The sequence below is a fragment of the Esox lucius genome, chromosome 17 (genome assembly GCF_011004845.1).
Source record: "Esox lucius isolate fEsoLuc1 chromosome 17, fEsoLuc1.pri, whole genome shotgun sequence".
Lineage (NCBI taxonomy): Eukaryota > Metazoa > Chordata > Actinopteri > Esociformes > Esocidae > Esox > Esox lucius.
The window spans coordinates 27036608-27063853 of NC_047585.1; the positions used below are offsets into that span (position 1 = coordinate 27036608).

A 27246-nucleotide genomic window follows, 5' to 3' on the forward strand; every position below is an offset into this window, starting at 1 on the left:
TTAAATACTTCCAATGTATATTTGTTTGTTATTTTCAATTACATTTTGTTTTCCTTGTAGGGTTTTTTGTATTGATTGTTAGGAGTATTACGTGAAGACGACCAAGTTAACCAGGCAGTTAACTTGGAGCTGTCTTCAGTAGTGGTTGTAACCATTTGTTTGAACCATTTCAAATCATTTTCTGCAGGAATTGGAAGTTCGTACTGTGTATACACTCATAACAATTAGACATCCATGTTCAGGTGCGGGTATGGCTCAGTAAGGGACACAAAGATTGTTTCTAGTTACATTGACCTTACCGCTAATTTCCATCCATCCATCTTAGAGTGTACATGACACTAACTTCCGTTTTTGATCCCAATGTGTATAATAAGCTTAGTTACTTTGTCTCTTTATATACTAAAACGCTATGGAACCTGTTGGTTTAGCATACCATATTTCAAAAAACATTTGTTGGATCCTAAAACCCCACTTAAAACATTATATTACAGTAGTCAAATTTTGTTTCTGTCCCAATCAAAAGACCACACATAAAGGTAGAAGCCATTTGGGTCCACCACATTCTGTTGAGAAAATAGCCTGATCACCCAGCATGTTTACAGGTAGTTGTCTGGTCAATATATTTTCTAATTGAGGAATCAACCAGAATTCTTTTCACAATCACGTAATGTTTAATACAGTTTTATGTTCACTCATGTTTATTTTGTGCTCATTTTATGTATTCTATTATTGTCATTGTCAACATTATCATTATCATTGTTTTTGTATTTGTTTAAATGTACTGTAGTCATTATCATGACTTTAAATTAATGACAATGTTTCACAATCTCAAATGCTTGTGATAAGTGTGTTAGTTTCATGAATGAAATAAAGCATGTTTATTCATCTAATATCTTGTGCTACTATATTTACAATGTACAGACACTTATACAGTTACTTAGAACATGTGTATTGGTCTTAATATAGCTGGGGGAAATGACAACATACCACAATTGTATGAAGTAAAATTTCCCTCGACCATTTGATCAGCAAAGACCGGTATAGCATGTGAGAGGGTTGGTGGCAAAATTAAGTCAAGAGACTCTTCAAAAAGGTAGGATGGGGGAGAAAAAAAAGGCATGAGTGGGAAAGAGGAAAGATATTACAGGTCATATTGTGACATTTCATACATTATGCAACATAATGTATGAAACCATTTCTAGTTTTGGAATGAACAGAGAAATATCAAGAGGTTCTTTGTTAGGACACTCATAAGGCCGCCGATAATGGAATATCCAGAAACTGAGAAGCTGTTTATGTTACACACAAATGCATCTGAAGGTTTTGGGGTTGTACTGAACATAGGACTGAGAGGGATCTTAGGTTTCATCAACGCATATTTCGGATGTTAACCTCTGGTACAAAGAACCCTTTGCATTTGAAAGAAACATAATTCACAGATTTAAAGTTTAAAGATCACAGCAATACCTACTACATACCCCACATTTCACTGTCCAAAGCAACAATACCCTTTTATGTATGTGATGAAGTCACTGAAGTGAAACACTATTGGATGGGAGATTATTGATTCACACTGAAATATTGACATGGTTCCTGCCAACAGACATGTAGGCAACAAAGACAGGAGAAATCATGGAGTGCAAAGGTCAGCCTGATGTTGTTGCAATGGGTGGAATACGTGCCCAGAATCTCCATGACAACATCCTACTTGTTGCAGTGGAGGATGTCTGTGCTGCACCTGAAAAAACTCGTATTCACCGTGAAGTCTCCAGATTTTCAAGCAAGGAAGAATATACCCTGTGGATTCCAAGCCGAGAGAAGCCTCAAATCTCAGGCAAAAGTCTCCTGACCTCCGGTAATATTGCATCTTCAAGAAATGGAACCTTCAGTCAAACCAGTAAACAACAATGTGTTGTGTAGCAGTTGAACAAGCATTGTCTTGCATTGGCAAGATAAGAATTCAAGAACAAGTTAAATAGAAATAGAATATTTTTTATCTGGAGTCTTGGTGAAAGTCTTGGTAAAAGTAATGCAGTTCAATTTGCTATAAAAAAGATATTGTCTGGATGGCAGCATATGTTGATCCAAAACCTGTATATATTGTTCAGCCTTAATGGTGCCTTCACAAATGTGTAAGTCGCCCATGCCATGTGCACTGATGCACCCCCATACCTGATGCTGGCTTTTGACCTGTGCGCTCTCCTCTTTAATCCGGAGGACAGATATCCATGAATCCCAAAACAATTTAAAATGTTGATTTGTCACACCACAGGACAGTTCTCCACTTCGCCTCAGTCCATCTTAAATGAGCTCAGGCCCAGAGAAGGTGGCGGCAGTTGGTAGAGTAGAGTTTAAACTTGCATATGTGGATGCTGCAATGTACTATGTTCACAGACAACAGATTTCAGAAGTGTTCCTGAGCCCATGCAGTGATTTCCCTTATAGAATCAAGTTTGTTTTTAATCTAGTGCCGCCTGAGGGCCCAAAGATCACAGCCATCCAATGTTGGTTGTTGGCCTTGCGTACAGAGATTTCTCTGGATTCTCTGAATCCTTCAATGATATTATGTACCGTAGATGATGAGATCCCCAAACCCTTTGCAATTTTATGTTGAAAAACGTTATTCTTAAATTGTTGCACTATTTGCCTGTGCAGTCTTTCACAGAATGGTGAACCCCTCCCCATCTTTCCTTCTGAAAGACTCATCCTCTCTGGAAGGACCTTTTAATACCCAATCTTGTTAGTTGCCTGTTGCTAAACGATCTAATTTGTTGTGTGATATTCCACCAGGTTTCGTTTTTCAGCATTACACAACCTTTGCAGTCTTTTGTTGCCATGTTGCTGGCATCAAATTCAAAGTGGGCAGATATTTTTCAAGAAGAAATGTAATATCTCAGTTGGGACTGTACTATTTTCAATTAAATACAGGGATAAATGATTTGCACATTATTGCATTGTGTTTTTATTTACATTTACACAGCATCCTGTTGTGCCGTAGTCTGCATCTCTAACCACTACGCAACAACAAGAGACACCCAGTTAGTCAGTCAGTCAATCAGTCAGTCAGTCAATCAGTCAGTAAGTAAGAGACATTCACTCTAACATAAATAAAAGACGAATTTCAAGTGTGTAACATAAGCCATATGTTTTCATTTCTAAAGTAAATGTTGAACCTTAAGCTTACAAAGAAAAAACTGGTTCTGTAATATTCCAAATCTATAACAGTGTGTGGATGTAACAGTTCCACACAAAAGACACATCCTTGCAAAGGAAAGGAAACAACAACTTCAAGATTTCTGATGATTGCTGATGGAAATGCTAAGAGCCTGCACCACTAACTGGCTAGTTATTTCACATCAATTACATAGGGACCAATTTGTTTTTGCATTGGTGTCTATAGATTTGACCACAACGGTATATCAATTGATTATATCCATTATATCCAAAACAAAATACCTAAAATGTAGAAACTGTGATTTTAATTGACCAATTAAGATTGATAATTGGCAAAAATATTTTGTTCAACATATATTTATTAGTCAAAACAGTTTATACAGGATACCTATTGAATATTAAAATATTGGACATCAACTAATGCAAAAAACAGATCTCTTTTATTTAATGTCAATAACAATATAGAGCTTTGATAATTAACCCTTTATGTGTCTAAATAAACTCAATAGTTACAGTCACTATTGTCACTTAGGTTTAAGCTTCAGGTTTGAAACTTCACCTCCTGAGTCGCCTGTGTTCAGCTCCTCCTCTTCTAAGGCTCTATCGGCCTTATCTCGCTGGCGAGCTGCAGTGGAATGGGAAAAATGTTCAAGAAGAGCCTGACCAATTGGAATCATTTGTCAAAGTAATTGTTTTTACATACTCTTTCCTTTGTAGCACTCAAGGGGGCTGTTTGTGTGTCTACCTCCCTCTGTTATCGTGTGTCAACCTCCCTCTGCGCTGTTCTCGTGTGTCTACCTCCCTCTGTGCTGTTCTTGTGGGTCTACCTCCCTCTGCGCTGTTCTTGTGGGTCTACCTCCCTCTGCGCTGTTCTCGTGTCTACCTCCTTCTGCGCTGTTCTCATGTGTCTCCCTCCCTCTGCGCTGTTCTCGTGTGTCTACCTCCCTCTGTGCTGTTCTCGTGTGTCTACCTCCCTTTGTGCTGTTCTCGTGTGTCTACCTCCTTCTGTGCTGTTCTCGTGTGTCTACCTCCCTCTGTGCTGTTCTCGTGTGTCTACCTCCCTCTGTGCTGTTCTCGTGTGTCTACCTCCCTCTGTGCTGTTCTCGTATGTCTACCTCCCTCTGTGCTGTTCTCGTGTGTCTACTTCCTTCTGTGCTGTTCTCATGTGTCTACCTCCCTCTGTGCTGTTCTGGTGTGTCTACCTCCCTCTGTGCTGTTCTCGTGTGTCTACCTCCATTTGTGCTGTTCTCGTGTGTCTACCTCCTTCTGTGCTGTTCTCGTGTGTCTACCTCCTTCTGTGCTGTTCTTGTGTGTCTAGCTCCCTCTGTGCTGTTCTCGTATGTCTACCTCCCTCTGTGCTGTTCTCGTGTGTCTACCTCCCTCTGTGCTGTTCTCGTGTGTCTACCTCCTTCTGTGCTGTTCTCGTGTGTCTACCTCCCTCTGTGCTGTTCTCGTATGTCTACCTCCCTCTGTGCTGTTCTCGTGTGTCTACCTCCCTCTGTGCTGTTCTCGTGTGTCTACCTCCCTCTGTGCTGTTCTCGTGTGTCTACCTCCTTCTGTGCTGTTCTCTCTTGTGTGTCTACCTCCCTCTGTGTCCCCCTCAGGTGTGATTCACTCGTGCTGATGAGGTGGGTGTGGTCCACCGGTCACCCAATCAACCCCTCCGATATAACCACTTCTTTTGGATGTCAAGAGAGAGGGCCGTTATGCTGCAGGTGCAGGTGTTACTTTGTCTGAGGTGTAATTTGTTGTCAGTTAGTGCTAAAGTATCTCCACCATTTTATACCCCAGTGTGTTTATGTGTGGGCAGTTCCTCACCATGTTTTCCTGCACCAGTGTGTTTATGTGTGAGCAGTTCCTCTCTACTAATGAGCCATAGGAGGGATGAAACAACTGTCATGATTAAGAATCTAAATCTGTAATACTACTGCTAGTCAGAATGACATGTGTCTTACAGCTAAGGCCGACTTGATGTTCTGGAGCTGGAAAAAGACCCGACCCCCCTCCTCAGGACACACAATCTTCAACTCTTCTCTCGTCATTCCTAGGAGCATAGAGCCACTCAGAACGCCCAAACAGCGCACCGTTCTGAAAGAAAAGAGAATTAAAGCTGCAAGCAGCGTTTCCGGGTTTCCACAGTGCCCAATGTGGCAACATTAAGAGAAATTAGGCACTTCTCAACTTCCTTAGCCTGCTTGCCAAAACATCACAAAAACAACAAAAAGATAATGTACTAGGTTTTCGGTATTTTTAAGCTAGTGCACAAAAACGTTGTATATTGGCCTAAATCCCTGAAAATGCACGAGTTTCCCCGGCTCTATTTCAAATGGTTTAGGAGATATAAAAACAGGACTTTACAGCACCACCTTGCACACATGCTGTTGTACTGTTACTGGGAACATGTTCACCAAGATCTATACACTCTAGAACATGTTTTATGAGTGTATTTCTATTGTATTTTTTATGTGGTAGATGTTAGAACCCATGGATGCTGTCAGGGGGAAAGAGATATACCTATCCTGTAATATTCTCCTGATCTCTTGTCTTTTATGTTACAATGACTGTTGTAAATCACAGAGATCAATAAACTACAGCAGATGGGATTTGGGCGTTTGAGTGCTCTTACATTTTACTGAAGCCCTTGTATTCCAGCCAAGCCATCACCTGGGCGGGTTTGGAACTCTTGGATAAGGATGGAAGGCCGCTGGTCTCCTAACAGGAGGGAGAACATTGTGGTGATAACACAGTAATAATGTGCAGTAAAGGGCACCATACACAGGATATTTAACACATGATAACACAATAGTCTCTCCAGTGTGATGTGTTGCTGAGTGTTGTAATATCTTGCCTGCTTTTCAGCCTCCTTGTCCAGAGACTCCAGAATGTTGTTGGGTACATAACCCTCTTCCCCTAGATTGTTTCGAACTTTCCACCATTTCTTGGACATGTCCAGTAGCTGTGGACAACACACACACACCTTTCTCAAACCTGTCGGGAGGAGGCAGAAAGACAGGCAGTGTTGTTGAATTGTGTTGATGAGACTCACCTGAACCACCGCTCCCTTTGAGATGCTCAGCTCTTTGTTGTTCCTCGCAATGAAGTCATACATCACACGCATGTAACTGGGGTTAGGCTCGTCGGGACTGAAAGTCAGAGTCATACATAGAGACAAAGACAAAGACAGAACAACATGTATCCCAAATGCATTTATAACCACAATGTTTCTTACTAATAGTAGTTTCTTGCTAATTCATACCGTGATGGTGCATGCGTCCCTGGGGCATCTTTCTACGGGGAAAAAGATTGAAATAACTTATTGAAGGAAGTCATATTAAAACCTACCAGCCAGTATTGCACATTATGACAATCAGTCGGGATTTACCTTTTCAGGAGTTAAATACGGACTTTGATTGGGACTCTGCTGCCTTCTCTCAGGCTGTCTCTCTGTGGGAGATGGGGTTACCTCTGCAGGCTGCCAACCGTCGTAGAACACGGGAGTGTAGGTAGGGATGTCTTCGTCATCTTCCGGCCATTTTGTGCTGGTAAGACAGAAAGCCGATGTCGAAATGTATGGAAGCCAATTCGCAACTGACTGACAGTGACGCAGCAAACCCTAGGCGGTTCCTCACCTTGGGATGTTCCAGGCGTCTCCCAGTGACTGCCACAGCTTGTCCTCCTCGGGGCTGGCCTCCTCACTCAGCAAACGGATACACTCCGGCTCCAGTAGCGGCGCAACAATGGTGGGTGGCAGATCCTCGGGGCAGTGGGAGACCACCTTGGGGGGGGGGGGGGGGGGGGTAGCTGGTTCAAAACATTAGATTGAAAAGGATGGATGACTCAAAAGCTCAGCTGAAAATATTGGTAACTTACAAATGCCAGTGTAGAGAAGAGGCAGTGGACAAATTCAGGAGCGCTGGGATTGCTAATCTTTCCATTGAGCTCGCCCTGTCACAGTGAACAGACCAAAGACACTGGATTAATGAGATATTTTGGCAATTACTGATTTTGGCAATGAGGCCCTTTATCCCCAGAATCAGACGATAAAATATTTTGTTTATATCCAGTATGAAGGAAATTAAAGGGTTCCGTGTAGCTCAGTTGTTCGAGCAATTGTGCTCGCTCAGGTTGTTTGCTAGATTTCCACAGGGGGGCCAGGAAGACAGAAATATGAATACATGTCTACAGTAGCGTATTGTAATGCGCTCTGGATAAGAGCATCTTCTAATTTACATACGTAGCATTGCAAGGCAATGCCAATGAGTTTAAGCACAGTGACAGGACGTTTATGGCATCTGCTAGCAAGATTCAGTCATTATGCTAATGCTAATTAGCAATAGTGCTAGCGCTGGGTAGCAACTTCTGACTGTAGGTAAATGCCCTGTTGCCAAAATCTTAAAGTGTATCTCAGATAAATAAATATGAATTATTATACAAAATAAAGAACAAAAAGAGATTTTCTAATACACACCAGGAGATTGAACCCGCATTTTATTTTCTGGAGACAAATTTTAAATTCCTCTTCTGGTGGCATGCATTCAAAGCCTTGGAAATGAGACAAAAAAATATAAAAGGCTTCAAATAACAGTTTCAGACCATAATTTGCCTAATCCCATTTTGCATCGCAATATGGGACATCACATATGTATGTCCTACTAATCAAGTAATTTACAAACCAACTATATCACCTTACATTTATTACACTTATGCAATCCATTTCCTAATTTCACATTTTGTCTTATTGCTTATCTCTCCCCCACCCTGACTCCCCCGGGTTCTTTTGTTGTTCAGTTGTTGTTTTTTTCCCAGCATCCATAGTGGGAATAACTCTGCACTGAGAAGCAAAGACCACCAGGACTCCCACACCAATACTCACAGCCTTCATATCCCCTTCCCAAACCTAGTACAACTAAGCAACCCCTGAATCATTAAGCTTACTTTCAATCCCACATAATGTCATCCTTCACACCTACTGTTCAGCGTACCATGGACAACCTCAACCCTCCACCTAGAGCACCTGCTCTTCAGCGTACCATGGACAACCTCAACCCTCCACCTAGAGCACCTGCTCTTTAGCGTACCATGGACAACCTCAACCCTCCACCTAGAGCACCTGCTCTTCAGCGTACCATGGACAACCTCAACCCTCCACCTAGAGCACCTGCTCTTTAGCGTACCATGGACAACCTCAACCCTCCACCTAGAGCACCTGCTCTTCAGCGTACCATGGACAACCTCAATCCTCCACCTAGAGCACCTGCTCTTCAGTGTACCAAGGACAACCTCAACCTTCCACCTAGAGTACCTGCTCTTCAGCGTACCATGGACAACCTTAACCCTCCACCCAGAGAACTAGCCCTTCAGCAGCTTACCAACAACCACTTACACAAGCATCTCACCTTCTCTTTTGATAAAATGTTTAAAACAACTATGTTGAAACCAGTGTGGTCTGTCACCATTGAATAATTACGAAACACATTTTGAGTAATAATTAATACATGATGAATTAATAATACATCATCTTTATAAATACTTCATGGCATGTGGTTACACTTTATTGCTAGTACAAACAAATATATTTCTAAATTACCTTTACCTTTATTCTTTTTCTTCTTTTTCTTCCCAGCTTTGGCTGCTTTAGCAGCAACTTTGCCCATAAAGATCTCAATGTCATTGAAAATATGATTCAAGATGTCCTGTCAATAAACATAGGAAATGTAATACAGTATGCAGTATATACGCCATCCACAAATTTTAGCATTAGCAATCATCTACAGTATTGCTAACGTTGATCATACAATGATAGAGGTAGGCCACTGACCACATTTCTATCAGTCTCTGTGTATGCTTGTGGTTGAGAGACAGGTTCTGGAAGGGGTTCATCCTCCACAAAAATGGGCTGAACCAGGGTTTTGTTCCTCAGGAGAGGGGGCCCTTCTCTCGACATTGTAGGAACAGATGAAGAATCGTCTATGGAATACATAAGTAAAACACATTGGAGGGTTATAGTGGTGGTTCCTTTAACTACAGAGCTTCTTTGGGTTTGAGCATGCTATGCTAACCATAGTCCGGAGCACTCCACTGAGCGGTGGGGTCCTCTGGAGGAGTCCAACCACTACTCTTGATAGGTGGGCCATCGTTATGAAGATTCCAAGTTTGTCCCGCCAAAACCTCTGGATTGCCCCTACTACAGATGACAATAGCTTTACCCAAGGTAAATGGGCACAGACTGAGACAAGCTACAGAACAGCACCATTTGTAATGTGCTGATGTTGTTTTGGACCATTCTGTTTAACAGTTACCTGTTGTTGGTGTGATTGCTTGCATCATCTCTCTGCTTAGGGAGTGTTCTCTCTAGGTCCGGTTTCATTAAATCTGCCTGAAATGAGATCAACATAACAGTCCTAAGATATATCTTTTGTCCTGACCTTTTTCTGATCTTGACTGTTTTCCCCTTAAAGGATCTGATCACATACAGATCACACTAATTTAGTGCCATACAGACTGACATTTTTCACTGTTTACTGAATCTAATTCATTAATTTGATGTGTCTAGATCCCACCTGTTTAACCAGGTGATTATTTGTTGGTATATAATAATCACATTACATTTGTGAGGTTCCATCCCTCTTAAACAGGTTGAAACACCAATAAATCTTTCCAGGACAAGGCAAAGTCTGTTCCCTGACTTTTAGACCAAAGAATTATCACAGCTATGCTTCATGTAGGAACTAGGAACAACAGCGTGGGGATGAATAATAACCTGCTCACCCTGCGGTCCTCACACTGGAACATGAACACGCTGGTGGTCTTCTTGTTCAAGTCCTTGGCACTCACGGTCAGTAGGGAGTTGTACACACAGCTGTCCATAACAGCCTTCACCTCCACAATGCTGCTCAGAGACAGGGACTCCAGCTCCTCCTAAGCCCCACGCAGGGAGAGGAGGGAGAGGATTTTGAGAATGGGAGGAGAGCTGGGAGTAAAGCGATGCCCAATCATGTTTTAGTGACAGGTATGAGGTGTGCACACCAACCTTGGTCTCGATGTCTGTTAGTAGAAGGTATCCATTGCGGACCTCCAGGAGCATATCCTGTCCCCAGACCCGGCCACTCTCGTCCAGCATCTTTAGTCTCTTAACACAGTCATTCACGTCCTGCACCTCCTCACCATCCAGGTCACATGTGAACAGGTGCTGAAGAACAGACACAGGGTTTTATATACGCATATGAAAGCATAGAAATCTCTGTTAAATATTTGGAGATTATAGGCAGGCATAAAAATTATTAGTTGGTTATACACTAAATAAATAGTACAATACCTCTACTCTATATTGGAATTTGCTCATTATCTTGGTGATAGAATCAGCATACTCCTTCCTCTGCACTGATGGAATACATAGTAGGATTAACACACGATTAACAGAAATCGATGTTAAACAAAGTTTAAGGTATGAACAGTATGAAGTATAATATATTTACTTACTGTAAATTGACTTGGCACTAGGTCTGCTCAGATTAGATATCTGTGATGATCGATCATCCAGTGAAAAGGTACTGCCAGAATACAATTAACAGAATAGCATTAACATAGATTTTAAACCTGTCTGGTTCCAACACCTGAATGCTGATTGTCTTAAATGAGACTGTATACCATGAGATGTAACTAAGCAAAAAAGGCACATATCGACAGTACATTACATACCTGGATTCAGCCCTTTAATGTACTGTCGATATGTGCCTTTTTTGCTTAGTTACATTTTAGAGACCAATTATGGAACAGTTAACATGAAAAATCAATTACTTGGACTGATTGGACTGGACAGATCCAGTGTAACTGCATGAGTCAAAGTCGTAGGGACTAGAACTTCGATACATCCTGAAATACCTGGGTCCGACACCTGTTTCAAACACACAAAATAACAGCCTGGAACAATCTTAAATCGCAAAACTGCTCACTGATGCCCATATTCTGTAAGTGGTCTATGGAAAACGTATGACAGCAATCCATGGTCTTATTTCCCATGCACTGTTTCTGATGCTAATATTTGTGGCACAAATCCCATCCCATCCTGGTGGTTACATCTGTATTTTGTTCAAATTATGTGAAGCTCAACAAAATAGCTTGACTGGACGTCTGTTTCCGCCAAGAGTTGTCCTCTGAAATGCATCATGTTCTTCCTCAGAACACAGAAATTAAATCCCAGTTATACCAAATTTAGGTGAATCTTTGTACCTGAACAATCCTCTTCACTAAGCTCAGGTACTGAGGCAAATTAATCTAAAATGACAGTACCTACCATCATTCCAAAATAAATGCATTTGGTAAATCTGGTTTACAACCGTCATTCACCGTACTTTTATTTTGGAATGGAATGAAATGAAATAAAGCTTATATTGGTACCAGACATTGATGGTATTTGTGCCACAAATGCTATAACAAATCCATGTAAACTAAACAAATGCATGGATTGCTGTAAAACCTTGTTCATAGACTGCTTATAATATGTCATTGTAAATCAGTTGAGCTATTCCTTTAACAGCAAGAGCATTATAAAGTGATTATTACTGTTATTACCATAGCAATTGGTGCTTCACCGGATCTCATGAATTGAGATGTGATGTGAATGAGTAACGTCAATGTAGAGTTGCTGAGGTAAACTATGCTGACTAGTTAATCATTCATTATGTATTATGTACAGAGGACTGCATATATTTATAGTCTGAAGAATACATTTTTAGTTTTAGTTTTAGTTTTCCTTTACAACAAAGGTGTTCTCATTTAGTAACACATTATATTTTCTATCCATTTATTAACAAAAAACAACACGAAGCAGCTAAAACGTCATATTGTTTGAAGCAAAGTTACAGATTGATCTGTCATATATTAATAAATGACAAAGAATGGTCTATCATAGTTGATCATGGTTTGCTAAAGGTTAACACCAAGAAACCCCTATTTTTCTGTCATAGGCCAAAAGCAGGTAAAAGAAAAAGTTGGAAAATGTTGTATTTAGATACTCGTTGAGATACCCATAACCTACAGTTTAGCTATACAAAAACAAAATGCTTAAATCAGTAACATATAGAATTTGTTCTACAATGTTCAGCTTTTTGCAATATTGAATAAAAGGTCTCCCACACAAAACAAAAGTCTAGACAGTCTAATTACAATATCAGTAAAATAACTTTAGGTTCAGCTTTACAACTTGATGTTCAAACTAGTTTTTACATGACACAAAAAAATACGTATTCCCTTTTTCATGCTGTGTATCCCGACTATTAGCTTATTGACTTCTCAGCAGATAAAAAACACTTTAAAAAGATATGAACACCTTTGAATGTATTATGTACCTTACCTGTCGTGTCCGACAATGTATTTTCTGTTTTATTTGTTGTGGATCAATCTATTTGTCTTTTAAACCCATATTTCAAGCTTGGGTCTCTATCAAGGCACACTGACTAAATCCTCCCAAGACTTCCTCATAAAAGACAGGGTCAGAGTCCAGATTTAAAAGCACATTGTTCCACAGGATTAACAGCATGCAATATGGGTGGAACTGTGACTCTGTTGAGATTAAATCTCTATGTGAGAACATCCCAAAGATCTAGACATTTATACTCAGGGGTTGTGTGTAGGAGTTGTGGGTGTGCCTGATATTCAAGACGGCATCCCCACAGAGCAAAGGTCTCTCTCAGGGAGGGATTCTGAGCTAGCCTGTAGAAACACCTGTAATTCACCTCTGTTGGCAACCTGTTGTTAGTACAATGAGAGTGAACAGGCCCTATTCAGAGTTAATCTGTGACAGACATTTGCATGTGGCTCCCAGTTTGTACATACACCTACTGCTTAGGCTTATCATGAACCATGACAGTGTGGCATTCTGCAGGCCTACAGCTCTCTGGCACCACTCCAGCACAGCAGCCTACATGTTAACGTGTACACTTCCTACCATTCACTGTGCTGATGGTCTGGCCTTGTGTGATGACAGTGTGAGAATGCAATGTGGGGCTCATGATAGCGGAACAGCAGCGTGAACATGAGCAGTGTGGTTTCTCTCATTTCCTGTTGTGAGAGCGAGTCAGAAGTGACAGTTACTGAACTCAAAGTAGACAAAAGAGGATAAATTAGACAACGGGACTCTGGGTTGGTTGAATCCATTCAGGTTTGTTTTGCTGCTCCTCTGATCCCAGTCACAGTGATGTAGGGGACGCATCAGCTTTTTACAGTTTCCTTGTTTTGACCGACGGTGTGTTGTAAGTCATTCATCTCTCATTTTTGAGAGAGCAGACTTCTACTGCATTTAGAATACACAGAACAGCTAGATTTAGATTTTCATGCTTCGCATGAATATGAAGTATCACTATGTACCACAGGTGTTTGAATTTAAGCGTCATTTTCATCCTTTGATTTCATACAGAGAGTGAAGCTTTTTTTCCCTCCATTCTCTGAATGCTCTGCATCCTGTATTGACACACCCTAAACTAAACATGCTTTTCTATGAGTCTGCTTGAATTATCCTTACGTCTCATTCTGAATCCTGCGGTTAAAGTTCAGCCATAAGAAGATGGAGATCCAAAAAACCCTTAGGACGAGGCGACCTCGGAGGGAGAGCTACGACCAAAAGCTGGAACAACGGGCAGCAAAGCACGAAGTCTTGAGGGATCGTAACAACACCACAACATGTCGCAGCCCAGGACACAAACTGGAGGCAGACTGGAAGAGTGAGATGCAACAGAAAAGACAGATGGAGTTTCAGAGAAGAAGAAACATTTCCCAGACTGCAACTCCTCAGGTTGATGAAAGAGAGTCAAACAAGGAGACCAAAGTCACCATGAGGACCAACCGGCAGAGAGTGCCGCTGATACACAGACAGTCCCTCATCTCAGCAGAGGAGCTGGGGATCACTTGGCCCAATGTACACTCCATCGAGAAGGTAAGCATGATATACACTACCTATACAAAGTGTTGCTATTATATGTTTGTTATTCAGAGGAAATTAAATATTCAAACACAAAAAGAGTGGGTCACGGATGCAAAATTGTTTATCAGGCAACATGGATCACATCACCAACATTGCATGGGACAGAAGAACAAAACAAAACAGGTCAGTTTCACTCACACTATTCACAGACTGTTGCTCACAAACCAAAGCAAACTTCACTGCTGATGGATATGGATTTTCAAGATACAGGTAAAATATAGGACACATTGCTGTATTTTGATTCCAATTTCATTTATTTGTTTTGTACAATCTTGGCTGATGAATTGCATTATCTTCCTCTCTCCATTCTAGTAAACAAACAGTGTGGCCTAGTGAAGTTATCCAGTCAACTGGAACAGAGGAATGCCTGCTGTCAGACAGAGTAAGTACAGTAAACTAGTAACCTCAACATACAGACAGACAGTGACGTGTTGAACTGACCTCAAAATGCAGACAGACACTGACATGTTGAATGGCCCACCCATGCACACAGTGACTTGTTGAACTGACCTCAACATGCAGACAGACAGTGTTGTGTTGAACTGACCTCAACATGCAGACAGACAGTGTTGTGTTGAACTGACCTCAACATGCAGACAGTGACATGTTGAACTGACCTCAACATGCAGACAGACAGTGTTGTGTTGAACTGACCTCAACATGCAGACAGACAGTGACGTGTTGAACTGACCTCAAAATGTAGACAGACAGTGATGTGTTGAACTGACCTCAACATGCAGACAGACAGTCATTTGTTGAACGGCCTACACATTCAGACAGACAGTGATCTATTATTATTATTTATTTTTTATTTTAGTCATGTAGTGTACATATTAATTTGACCCCTGACCCCAATCCCTTCCTGTCACCAACAGGTATGGCTATATCACAGTGAAGGAGGCAGTAAGTAACTCCAAAGTACCATGTGTCTGTAACTACAGCATTCCCATTAAGTTATAAAGAAAACATTGCTATCAGTAGTGTTGCATAGCAATGAGTAGTTCTGTTATTATACTTGAACTGTTGTGGGTGGGACAGTGTACATAACTCCTCCACTCATAATAACAATACAATATAATTGTCTCCTTTTCTTCACCTAAACAAACATGTTGTTGAAACTGTTTCTCTCCTCTATGTAGGACCTTCTTCAACTGGCTGAGTATCTGCAGGTGGGTATTCCAGCTCTGCCCAACGGTTCCTACAAACTCATAACTCTATTATGACCATCCACATCGAGACGTGCCTCTCAGTCAGACCTTCACTTGGATTACAGTGTGTCTCTTTCCACAGGAAGCTCTTTGGCGAGAGGATTCTCTGAAACAGAAACTAGCCGCGCTGCAGCGCACCACCTCTACCTTGCTGCTCTCACACGACAATGTCTGGAAGGTTAGGACCTGTTACCTACTCTGTGTCACCCTCTGTGTCATGAAGGGACTGCCACAAGGATTTATTGGGTTTATGTTGAGGGCTGTGTTGTGACGACTCCTTTCTTGGGATGTCTGGTCCAACACTTCTGTAATAAGGTAATGGTGTGTTTGTTTTAGTGATCTAGCTAAAAAGAGACTGCTGTTCTAGAGACAAGTTCACAGCTTTCAACCGACATCCTGTAGTTGAAAAGATAAGAGATAAACGCAAGGAAAATGTATAGAGAGAAATGCAGGGTGCACAGTAACCATTTACTCCAACCCATTGTGTCTCGTCTTGTTTCTACCCTCACAGAACTGTTACAAAGAGGACAAGATGAAGGGGAAGATTGGAGCACTGGAGTCACAGCTGAAGATCTGTGTCCAGGTGTGTTCAGGCAAAAAAATCTGTAGCGTGTACTGCACATGTCTGTCTATATAGACAGGTTGAGGCACCAAAGAACCATCATTATTCTCCCTTCCTTAGAAGCTGTCCAGGGATGGAGCCAAGATGCTACTGCTTCAGTCAGAGCAGCAGAGGCAAGAGTTGGAGGAGGTGGCCGTGGCCACGCTACAGAGGGTCACTGACCAGAAGACCAAGGCCCAGGACAGGGCTCACAGCCTGGAGGTAAAGGGTTTAGACAGGGCTCACAGCCTGGAGGTAAAGGGTTCAGACAGGGCTCACAGCCTGGAGGTAAAGGGTTTAGACAGGGCTCACAGCCTGGAGGTAAAGGGTTTAGACAGGGCTCACAGCCTGGAGGTAAAGGGTTCAGACAGGGCTCACAGCCTGGAGGTAAAGGGTTCAGACAGGGCTCACAGCCTGGAGGTAAAGGGTTTAGACAGGGCTCACAGCCTGGAGGTAAAGGGTTTAGACAGGGCTCACAGCCTGGAGGTAAAGGGTTCAGACAGGGCTCACAGCCTGGAGGTAAAGGGTTTAGACAGGGCTCACAGCCTGGAGGTAAAGGGTTTAGACAGGGCTCACAGCCTGGAGGTAAAGGGTTTAGACAGGGCTCACAGCCTGGAGGTAAAGGGTTTAGACAGGGCTCACAGCCTGGAGGTAAAGGGTTTAGACAGGGCTCACAGCCTGGAGGTAAAGGGTTCAGACAGGGCTCACAGCCTGGAGGTAAAGGGTTTAGACAGGGCTCACAGCCTGGAGGTAAAGGGTTTAGACAGGGCTCACAGCCTGGAGGTAAAGGGTTTAGACAGGGCTCACAGCCTGGAGGTAAAGGGTTTAGACAGGGCTCTTCCTCAGCAGGGACTTCCTCAGCAATGCAGTTATTTTAGTCATCTATTCAACCACATACATACCTGTATTTCCCCAACAGCCGGTCTCCCGGTTCCATCCCCGCATCAGCCAATAAATACAAGTAGTATGGATTTCCGTTCTCCTATACATTTAAATGAATATTGCATTCATAAATAAAGATGCACTCAAGAGTTATTTTATTATTTCAGTCAGTAGTTGTGAAAGTGCTTCTCAAGAACCAAAAAAAGGCCAAATTTTTTCATCTTCCGCTTATCCGGGGCTGGGTCGCGGGGGCAGCAGTCTAAGCAGAGATGCCCAGACTTCCCTCTCCTTAGACACTTCCTCCAGCTCTTCCGGGGGGACACCGAGGCGTTCCCAGGCCAGCCGGGAGACATAGTCCCTCCAGCGTGTCCTAGGTCTTCCCCGGGGTCTCCTCCTGGTGGGACGGGCCCGGAACACCTTCCCAGGAAGGCGTTCCAGAGGCATCCGAAACAGATGCCCAAGCCACCTCAGCTGACCCCTCTCGATGTGGAGGAGCAGCGGCTCTACTCTGAGCTCCTCCCGGGTGACCGAGCTTCTCACCCTATCTCTAAGGGATCACCCAGCCACCCTGCGGAGAAAGCTCATTTGGCTGCCTGTATCCGGGATCTCTCATGACCATAGGTGAGAGTAGGAACGTAGATTGACTGGTAAATCGAGAGCTTCGCCTTGCGGCTCAGCTCTTTCTTCACCATGACAGACCGATACATCGACCGCATTACTGCAGAAGCTGCACCGATCCGTCTGTCAATCTCCCATTCCATCCTTCCCTCACTCGTGAACAGGACCCCTAGATACTTAAACTCCTCCATTTGAGGCAGGCACTCTCCACCAACCTGAAGTGGGCAAGCCACCCTTTTCTGATTGAGGACCATGGCCTCGGATTTGGAGGTACTGATTCTCATCCCCACCGCTTCACACTCGGCTGCAAACCGTCCCAGTGCATGCTGAAGGTCCTGGTTAGAAGGGGCCAACACGACAACATCATCTGCAAAGAGCAGAGACGAGATTGTGTGGTTCCCAAACCTGACACCCTCCGGCACCTGGCTGCGCCTAGAAATTCTGTCCATAAAAATTTCGAACAGAACCGGCGACAAAGGGTAGCCCTGCCGGAGTACAACATGCACTGGGAACAAGTCTGACTTACTGCTGGCAATGCAGACCAAGCTCCTGCTTCGGTCGTACAGGGACCCGACAGCCCTTAGCAAAGGACCCAGGACCCCATATTCCCGAAGCACTCTCCGCAGGATGCCGCGAGGGACAATTTATTTGTGTACCATGTAATCTTACTGTTTACTGCATTACCTGTTTGTATGATATGGTTTGATGTATGTATTAAATAAAATGTGTGTGTCCATATATATATATATATATATATAGTGTCAAAGATTAATCATCTTTAAGTGTTTTTATTGAAAAAATGACAGTTTATCATGTGGGTACTGTTTCTCCACTAGATGGCACTGCAGACTACCCAGGCAGAGTCTTCACAGTGGAGAGAGCGCTACGAGGAGGAGAGGAGAAAATGCACTCATCTGAGGACCTCTCGGGCGAAGAACATTGACCATATAAACCTGTTACAAAGCCAGCTAGAGGTATAGCATTCCCACAGACCCACATTAACCTTACTACAAGGGTTGATTCCCATTAAAAAATAAAGTTGCCCTAACCCTAAACCTAACCCATGCACTAACATTTATCGTAACCTTAAAACCAGAAATTCTAATCCAAAATCAAAATCTAACCTTAACTTCTAAAATGAACCTATATTCCTAATTCAAATCCTAAATTAACCTACTTTTTTTACTCTAGTTGAATGCACTCACATTCCCAAATGTTCCATGGTTTTCCAGAGTGTGACTGGTCAGGAGGCAACACTGCAGAAGCAGCTATTACAGCACCAACAGACCAAGGCTGATCTCCACATGAAGATCAACATCCTAGAAGGCAAACTCAGCATCTACAGGTCACAACTAGAGACACAGAGACAGCAGGACACCAAAAAAGAGCAGGAGACGATGAAAGGAGATGAACAAGACTTCATAGGTGAAGAGCATTCCATACCCAGCAGCAGATAACACAGTAGAATTGGACATTCCGCTGGGGCATATTCATATTTTAATGGTTATGTTGACCATGCTGTTTCATTTGAGTGTGAATGTGTTGTCTTCACTAGAACCTACCTTAAATGAGCAGCTACACCCAGCCGCGTCACACAACAGCCATGAACAGAGCGTAATAGAAAACAACAGCCGTAAGAGAGAGGTCAGAATTCTTCCCTTTTTAGTCTTACCCTCTGCTCAAAAGCAAATGGGATGCATTGCAAAAACATTCCATCCCAGGAGAGTTCTGTGTCCATTTCTTGTCATTGAGGGACAAGCCCAAAAAAGTCCCACAGAGTGGAAATAGCCCTCCTGTCAATGCTAACATCGCCGTTATGCAGTGGAACTTAATCATGTTCCAAACCCAGAGCACCAACAAACAACTGAAATACTTTTCTGTCCCCATTGTCTTCATCCTTTATATGTCTCCAATATGATGGTTGGTTTTTCTACTCTATTAACTTGATACTGATTAAATGTTTCTTTTTCCACCAAGAGACGCTGTTGTTCCTGTCCCATCCTGTCTCTGTTCCTGGTCATTTTGGTGGTGACCATTTTGTTCTTGTTACTGGCCAATATTCCCACAAGGAACCAGCTGTGGGACCTTTACCAAGAACTACAGGACAGAACAGAGAAGTACCTTGATGACATGAAATTAGCACAGCATTGCTATAGGCCTATGTGACAAGACCTGGGAACTGGACAAACTGGTTTGGGGAAATTTCTTTTTTTTATCATATTTTGACATTGTGAAGGACAGTAAAATAGTCCTGTGAGTCAATTTGTTTGGGGGCCAAAATCGTAGATGCTGATTGGCTGAAAGCTGTGGTATGAGACTGTATACAATAGGTCTGACATTGCACACTTCCACTGTTTGCATTGATTACAGTGTTTGAAGAGCGCTACGGAATCCCAACGCTGCGGGACACAATGCCAACATAGCACGACTAAGCGCTTTATCCAAGCGTTGTGATGCATCTTCCCTTAGAACAGCTCTCAGCTGATAGATTAGCCATATAGCACACCCTTTTTGCCTTACGGTTTAATGCTCACCATGTATTTATGGTTAATGCTTCATGTTCCTGCTTATGTTCGCCCTCTCATAATAAAAACATGTAATAAGTTTGATACATTTGCAACAGAACGTGACAGTAAAACTGACATTTTAAATGACTGACCGCCTGCTTAATGTTGGATGTTTTTATTTCAAAAATGGAAAAAATACAAATCAAAAGTGTTTTATATACTTAACTATGAGACTACTTTCTCTTAAAAGTGCAGTGACACCCTTTATACTAATTTCATGGACAAAAATAAATTGTGTAAAAAGTGTACATGGGAAAGGTTCTCAAAATAATAAGAAAAACTATCCAGTTGGTTTACCAAATAATCTTCTTTTACCCATCTTCTACACCAGTACTACCCACTGTTTTACAACAGGTGGCATTAGTTTTGACGCAACGTGCAGTTATCAGAATCACAATCTCAAGTGATTACTGCAGGTTCACCATAAGAACAAATGGGTATAGTGTACTGTACATATGTAGCAGAAGCAGTTCAAATCACATCAAGAAATGGACCTCAGCAGTCATCAGATAAATAGAAAGGAAAAGTTAGTTAACATGTGTGACTCACTTGAGAAATCATAAAAAAAGTTTGCATAATAGGTTAACCACTATCTACGGTACTAAAATGCTTTAGCACTCAATCAAATCTCTGTGATATACTTCATGGGTTAAAAACAGTAGCCAACATGGTGTTTTATGAACCACAAGGACCAGGACAAAGCTTAATGATCATTCAGTAGTCACTGATTCTACTGTGTAACTAGCGGTCTGTAACTCATTGACTACGTTGACAGTACTTTGACCCATAACGCCATCCCATTCAGCACTAGTTCTGTCCATATAGAACACAAGGCCTTGGTGCTGTGCAGCTGCAGCCAGACACCAACCCCTCATGCTTTACTGTGGACCACTGCAGAAAATAAAGCAGTACAATGCCTGCTAGCAGCATTTACCACAATACAAACCCGTGGGCAAACGGCCCCTCTCATCAAACACTATAGAAAAAGGGCTAAGCATCTGTAATCCCTCCCCAGTTTCCTATTCAGAGGTACATGACTCTATAGACATAAGAACTACTTGCTGCCTACAGGTGCACTCACGGCCCAGCAGTAGAGGCAGCTCTCAAATGGCCGTGTCCAGACAGAGCGGTAGAGGAGTCTGGCAGGGCTGTGGAGGGCCGGGCTGCGTCACTGGGCTTGTAGAGCCTGAGGCAGGTGCATGCCGGACCCCGGGGCCACAGCCTGAGGCCAGCCCTCCTGGCCCTGGTGGTTCTGCAGGAGACGGTACAGCTGTTTCAGGTGAGTCACGATGTTGTCCTTGATGTCCGGGATGGAAATCTGCAGGCGCACGCTGCCGCTGTCGAAGGAGCGCATGCAGTCGCCAGAGAACATCTCGGTGATCATCCGCGCCACCACGGGGATGATCTGGGTGGGGGCAGAGGGAGGAACATGGCCTGGTCACAGCTGAGACTCTACAGCAGGACACACCACACTGTGGCTTTTCTATTATCACCGTATGGAACATACTGATTCAGTCTAGTACCTGGACCATGATGAGCTTCCGTTCCCTGGGTCTACCATCGGGCCACTCTTCTCCGAAGCACAGGTTGATATCAAACTGAGGAGGACTGGCCGACTGGCCCCGCTGATGGGCTATCACACCTGCCGACATACGAGAAGCCAATCACAAATCAGCAAGAAAGCTGTTTCAAGGCCAGAATGTCTCACTTGAGGTCCCGTGTTGCTCAGCTGGCAATGCATGGCACTTCCGGGATTAATACGTAACCTGAAAAATGATGAATGGCCACCATCATGACTTACCACTGAGAAAGGACTCCAGACAGAAGAGCTTGATCTTTCTCTGCCTCTCTATGAGGTTGGGTGCGTTGGGGTTGGGGGCACAGGGGCCTGACCAGTACACCTTGCATTGGCATAGGCGGACGGCGTAGATGTCGTGGCCGCTGACCTCCAGGATGAGGCCTCGGTCCATGACATCCAGCAGGCGGTTGGTGAAGACTCTCTGCTTGTCATTGGCGATGTGCTCGGTGGAAGGGAACCTCAGCTGCTCCAGGGTGACAGGGCCAAACAGCTCCTCCTGGTTGACCATGGGCCCCAGGTCGCCATAGAACAGCCTGCAGCCCTGGGGGTTACTGACCGTCATGGCCGGACACACCTCCTTACCCCTGTACTGGAACTGCACCTCCAGGTCGGTCACTGTGTGAGGGAGAGACACATGAAGACATGGAGAGCCACTCGGGCGTTCTGAAGGGGTTGCTTTTTAGTGTACTCACTGGGCAAGGAGCTAATCCACATCTCCGGGGAGGCGAATATCATGTCAGACATGTGAGAGGGAGGCAAGTCCAGGGGAGGGGGGGGTGCCATCTCCAGGGCGGAAGGTTGCATCTCCACATCCAAAGGCTCCTCTTTGGGCCACAGTTTAACCTCGTCTTTGGGCCACAGTTTAACCTCGTCTTTGGGCCACAGTTTAACCTCGTCTTTGGGCCACACTTCGACTGATGGAGGGCAGCTGGGAGGGTGGAGGGGCGACACTGAGCCTGGAGGTGACCACATGAGAGCAGGGCTGGTACCTGATTGGTTGCATAAACACAAAGCACTGTTAGCGGACCTACCAAAAACCAAACTGGTACATGTGAATCAAAACAAAGGGGAAGCCAATCGGGATCTAGAGCAGCCTCTCTTAAACCCAGCTCTATGGAAAAAATACCTGCCGGTCATGAAAAAGTCCTATCGATTGCAATGGAATGGTCTTAGATCATAGATCCAGTGCATAGATCACATCTACATGAGTAACTATTATTACGTGATGATTCGACCGGGACGTTCTATACATTTCCTTGCACCATTCTGATGCCTTGTAATTAAGGAGTGTTTATTGACATTAGGTGTGTTCATTGACTTTTGGCCAACATAGAAGGCATCATCATCAGGGTTCACAACATCCTTAATCAAATAATTAAATTCAGTTTCAACTATCTTACAACAATTGTGTGTTAGCTTGAGGATATCATCAGAAAAAAATGCATAGGAAAATATGTTTAAATTAAAATAAAACTAAGATTGAAGTGGTCCACCAATTAAGAAGGACATGGTCTGCTAATCTCTGGCACTAAAAAGTTGGAGAAATGCTGGTCTAGAGGCTACATTTGAATAGTTTCATGGACTACGATATGTGATCAAATCTACAGAGAACCATATTAAAGGGACTTAAATAAATAACAGCTATTTGAAACGAGTTACCATTGGATGGCGGATAGGGAGGGAGGGGCTCTGGGGTTTCTGGTTCATCTTCATCCCCATCATTTGGTGTCCAAGACCCAGGGTCTGAGGATCCTGAGAGAGGGAAGACAAACGGAGAGTAAAGCTGAAACTAAACGCAAGTGGCGATATACAGACAATTTCGTTTTTTCCTGATAATTACTATATCTTTCCGTAAATTGCCAGTTACCAGGATTACTGAGGGGCTGTGGGATATCACAGACGTCGTAGATCTTCAAGGGGTTCATGGGGACTTCCTTGGTGCCATCATAGATTAGGTTGAACTCCCGGCTCTTGTTAAGAGCACAGCGGAGCTGGGCTTTCCACTTGGCAGGGTCAGGCTCATCAATCCCTTCCTGGAACTTCCCCGTCTCCACGGCCCAGGCCTGGTACAGGGGGAGATAAACAATACATTCAGAGAAGAAAAAAAGTGAACCTCCCCCTAGTTTAACTCAACGTTGCCACTGTTGATACTGTCACAGTGAGCTCACCAGCCAACACAAAGGCCTGCGTATATTGTTACAGATATGCGCTTTTGCTCACCTTAAAAATGGTGTTCTCTTCCTCGTGCTGGGGAGTGTGGCGTGTAGCGTGTTTCCAAGGTATCCTGAAGCGCTTGTTCTCCCGGTCGATCCACACCAGGCCTGGGTAGAGCCCACTGTCCACCTGGGCCACTAGCCAGGGCTTGAGTCGGACACGCCGTGGGGTTACTGCCATGTCTGTCTGGGAAGACGGGAAACCACAGAAGGGTTAGACGTCCACAACACACATTTAATGTATGTCCTGATCCACACATCACCAAACACCAATATAATCAAACTAGTTTACTAGGAAAACAGTGTGCTCTATAGGCATGATCTAGATCTGACACATTTTGACTGAGGTCAGAACACTATGACCAACATTATACAGCTATCAAGATTCCAAATACATAATTGTCTAAATACTTCATTAGACCACTTTAAGAGGCACATTTTGCAATGTAGTGTGTCTCCAGTCTGAATTTTTAACATTAGCATTTGTCACAAAAGATTACAGACATCATCAACCCAGAATAACAAGCAATTTCTCTGAAACATATGCAGGACGTTCTTACAGGTATGTTAAACATTAACATAAATAACGTAATATGGTTCTACATTTTAAGTATTCTTCTTTCTATTAATAAATCCAATGGTATACGCTACATACTAATTCAAAGAAACATTTTCGGGTTTTTTTGCCAAGGAAACCCCATGCTCACATAAATAAATGTAAGCAACATACAATACTAAAATGTTCGTTAGAGAAATCCTTAGAAACAAATCCTTAGTGAGGATTTCTTACAAACAAAAACCTATGTACGAACTTTAGACTTTGTCAATTTTGCAAACCAACCTAATCTAATGTAGTTTACCGCAGCGAAACTTACCTGTAAATGAATGTGACTACTGACCAGGAAGTAGCCTAATTTCTATCCCGGAGAAAGTAGAATCCGAATCCTCAGGTATATAGTATTCTCCAAAACAAGTATGTCCGGTAAATGTAACCTATACGGATAATTCTTATCATGGGACAACAATTCCGGTAATGTTGTCCACAACACTGCGAACAGTGTAGGCCTCCCGGAGTCCTCTCTCTTCCCGAAACTCAGGTACAGCTGTGACGTGACACGTTTCGTTCTGGCACACCTTTCCAGCTGGTGGGGGGGGGGGGGGGGGGGGGGAATAAGCCAGACTTTCGGTGGAGCGTTCTCGTGACCAAGGTGACCAAAAGCGTCACAGTATTTATGTCAGAATGTTGTGGCCGTATGATCTGTGAAATCACCATGTATAATTGCCGTCTAGGCTCATATGCTAATATGTTGTTTTCAATATACATTTATAAGTAGCCTAATTAAGCAGTTTAGAGTGCAGACATATCTCCTTTAATAGGCTAATTAAAAGGTGTGTTTTATATTTATGCTACTGATCTAATCTACGTTTTACCTTATGCAGCCACACCCAGAAACTGCCGAGGGTTATTTTCCCAATGTACAGTAGGAAAGGTTTCCACCGCACGAGGCGCCATTGCCAGATCTTCACTTAAATTAAATTGCTCAGTTTCGGCAGTGCCTGTAAATGTATTAACAGGCAAGTCAGATACGCGCAGTTGTGTGTCTTATTTTCATGTCAACTGTTCCAAGTTACTTGTTGTCAACAGTTACAAGTAACTGTAGGCTTATTGGTTTAGGGGTTAGGGTTGGTTTAGGAATAAAAGTTCATGTTAGGTTTACTGGTCAGGTTTAGGGGTTTGGAAAAAACGTTTTTTAAATTAAAAGACAACATATTGTATTTGAACATGGGTTAAATCTCAGAAAGCCAAGTCTTTAGTAATAAAACAAATTATTTCAGTGTTTAACTTTACATTTTACATAGTTTTTCTTAAAGAAAGGTATCAACTGGTGCATTAACCTTCAACATTTCTGGATGATTATTGTGTGATTGAGGGGGATAGGTTAGGTACATCTCCAATTTATTATTATTATGTGTTTTTTTCATATCCAAACATGCAGCTGGGATATGATTCTAGGCTTGCGACATCTGTGGCATTGTGCTGTGTGATGGAACTGCATATTTTAGAGTGGCCTTTTATTGTGGTCTGCCTAAGGCACACCTGTGCAATAATCATGCTGTCTAATCAGCATCTTGATATGCCACACCTGTGAGGTGGATGGATTATCTCGGCAAAGGAAAAGTGCTCACTAACACAGATTTAGACAGATTTGTGAACAATATTTGAGAGAAATAGGCCTTTTATGTACATAGAGAAAGTCTTAGATCTTTGAGTTCAGCTCATGATAAATGGGGGTCAAAATGAAAGTGTTGCGTTTATAATTGTATACAGCTTGTATAACAGTGTAAATTTGCTGTCCCCTCAAAATAACACAAGATACAGCCATTAATGTCTAAACCGCTGGCAACAAAAGTGAGTACACTCCTATGTGAAAATGTCCAAATTGGGCAAAAAGTGTAAATATTTTGTGTTGCCACCATCATTTTCCAGCACTGCCTTAACCTTCTTGGGCATGGAGTTCACCAGAGTTTCACAGGTTGCCATTGATGTCCTCTTCCACTCCTCCATGATGACATCACGGAGCTGGTGGATGTTAGAGACCTTGCACTCCTCCTCAGTCCATCATCTTTACCCTCAGCTTCTTTAGCAAGGCTGTGGTCGTCTTGGAGGTGTCTTTGGGGTCGTTATCATGTTGGAATACTGCCCTGCGGACCAGTCTCCGAAGGGAGGGGATCATGCTCTGCTTCAGTATGTCACAGTACATGTTGGCATTCATGGTTTCCTCAATGAACTGTTGCTCCCCAGTGCCGGCGGCATTCATGCACTCATTATCTTGGTCTCATCAGACCACAGGACATGGTTCCAGTAATCCATGTCCTTAATCTACTTGTCTTCAGCAAACTGTTTGCGGGCTTTCTTGTGCATCATCTTTAATAATAATAATAATACATTGAATTTATATAGCGCTTTTCTTAGACTTAAAGTCGCTTTACAGGAGAGGTAGATTATAAAAACAGAAAAAACTAAACAAAACAAACAAAACAAGATTCAGGCACAGATGAGAAGGGAGGGGGGCGTGGGGCTACGGATAGGCAGAGGTGAGGGATGGGTCTTGAGGTGGGACTAGAAGATGGTGATGGACTTCTTTCGAAGAGGCTTCCTTCTGGGACGACAGCCATGCAGACCAATTTGATGCAGTGTGCGGTGTATGGTCTGAGCACTGAAAGGCTGACCCACCACCCCTTCAACCTCTGCAGCAATGCTGGCAGCACTCATACGTCTATTTTTCAAAGACAACCTCTGGATATGACGCTGAGCATGTGCACTCAACTACTTTGGTCGACCATGGCGAGGCCTGTTCTGAGTGGAACCTGTCCTGTTAAACCGCTGTATGGTTTTGGCCACCATGCTGCAGCTCAGTTTCAGGG

At 43.1% G+C, this 27246-nt stretch overlaps 3 protein-coding genes across 5 annotated transcripts; 1 reads left to right on the forward strand and 2 right to left on the reverse strand.

The window, feature by feature from the left end:
• Positions 1-3592: 3592 nt before the first annotated feature.
• On the reverse strand, positions 3593-12763 carry eps8l3a (EPS8-like 3a). Of its 3 annotated transcripts, none has more exons than XM_010881523.2 (20): positions 12527-12763; positions 10972-11068; positions 10654-10724; positions 10490-10554; positions 10205-10363; positions 9943-10092; positions 9474-9550; positions 9234-9358; positions 8993-9141; positions 8768-8867; positions 7643-7716; positions 7045-7119; positions 6804-6949; positions 6557-6713; positions 6431-6462; positions 6221-6317; positions 6023-6130; positions 5801-5886; positions 5130-5262; positions 3593-3799 (listed from the first exon to the last, which is right to left on the reverse strand). In XM_010881523.2, the coding sequence occupies exons 2-20, from the start codon at positions 11043-11045 to the stop codon at positions 3767-3769; spliced, it is 1911 nt and encodes a 636-aa protein (XP_010879825.1). In that variant the 5' UTR covers positions 11046-11068; positions 12527-12763; the 3' UTR covers positions 3593-3766. The 3 variants fall into 3 exon arrangements, with proteins under 3 accessions (XP_010879825.1, XP_010879824.1, XP_019910813.1); XM_010881522.2 differs by having other exon boundaries at positions 8762-8867; XM_020055254.2 differs by lacking the exon at positions 10972-11068 and having other exon boundaries at positions 8762-8867.
• A 458-nt stretch (positions 12764-13221) lies between these two features.
• LOC105017146 (TRAF3-interacting JNK-activating modulator) lies at positions 13222-20068 on the forward strand. Its single transcript, XM_010881524.3, has 13 exons — positions 13222-13333; positions 13721-14104; positions 14221-14275; positions 14465-14534; positions 15028-15055; positions 15292-15321; positions 15443-15538; positions 15872-15943; positions 16043-16183; positions 18298-18435; positions 18694-18886; positions 19017-19105; positions 19439-20068. The coding sequence occupies exons 2-13, from the start codon at positions 13736-13738 to the stop codon at positions 19625-19627; spliced, it is 1470 nt and encodes a 489-aa protein (XP_010879826.1). The 5' UTR covers positions 13222-13333; positions 13721-13735; the 3' UTR covers positions 19628-20068.
• A 65-nt stretch (positions 20069-20133) lies between these two features.
• On the reverse strand, positions 20134-24929 carry irf6 (interferon regulatory factor 6). Its single transcript, XM_010881526.4, has 8 exons — positions 24696-24929; positions 23828-24007; positions 23475-23670; positions 23267-23359; positions 22300-22596; positions 21830-22222; positions 21552-21670; positions 20134-21433 (listed from the first exon to the last, which is right to left on the reverse strand). The coding sequence occupies exons 2-8, from the start codon at positions 23999-24001 to the stop codon at positions 21197-21199; spliced, it is 1509 nt and encodes a 502-aa protein (XP_010879828.3). The 5' UTR covers positions 24002-24007; positions 24696-24929; the 3' UTR covers positions 20134-21196.
• Positions 24930-27246: the final 2317 nt, after the last annotated feature.

Bases quoted from the DNA above. Each gene is read 5' to 3' on its own strand.
- eps8l3a (XM_010881522.2), bottom strand. From the start codon at position 11,045: ATGTATCGAAGTTCTAGTCCCTACGACTTTGACTCATGCAGTTACACT. The intron at 10,364-10,489 runs GTATTGTACTAT...TCTGTTCTTCAG, and splicing joins AATTCCAATATAGAGTAGAG to CACCTGTTCACATGTGACCT. The intron at 6,463-6,556 runs GTAAATCCCGAC...TTTTCCCCGTAG, and splicing joins CGTATTTAACTCCTGAAAAG to AAAGATGCCCCAGGGACGCA.
- LOC105017146 (XM_010881524.3), top strand. From the start codon at position 13,736: ATGGAGATCCAAAAAACCCTTAGGACGAGGCGACCTCGGAGGGAGAGC. The intron at 14,535-15,027 runs GTAAGTACAGTA...TGTCACCAACAG, and splicing joins AATGCCTGCTGTCAGACAGA to GTATGGCTATATCACAGTGA. The intron at 18,887-19,016 runs GTGAAGAGCATT...TGTCTTCACTAG, and splicing joins AGATGAACAAGACTTCATAG to AACCTACCTTAAATGAGCAG.
- irf6 (XM_010881526.4), bottom strand. From the start codon at position 24,001: ATGGCAGTAACCCCACGGCGTGTCCGACTCAAGCCCTGGCTAGTGGCC. The intron at 23,360-23,474 runs GTAACTGGCAAT...TCCCTCTCTCAG, and splicing joins ACAGCCCCTCAGTAATCCTG to GATCCTCAGACCCTGGGTCT. The intron at 21,671-21,829 runs GTAAGTCATGAT...GTATGTCGGCAG, and splicing joins TCTGGAGTCCTTTCTCAGTG to GTGTGATAGCCCATCAGCGG.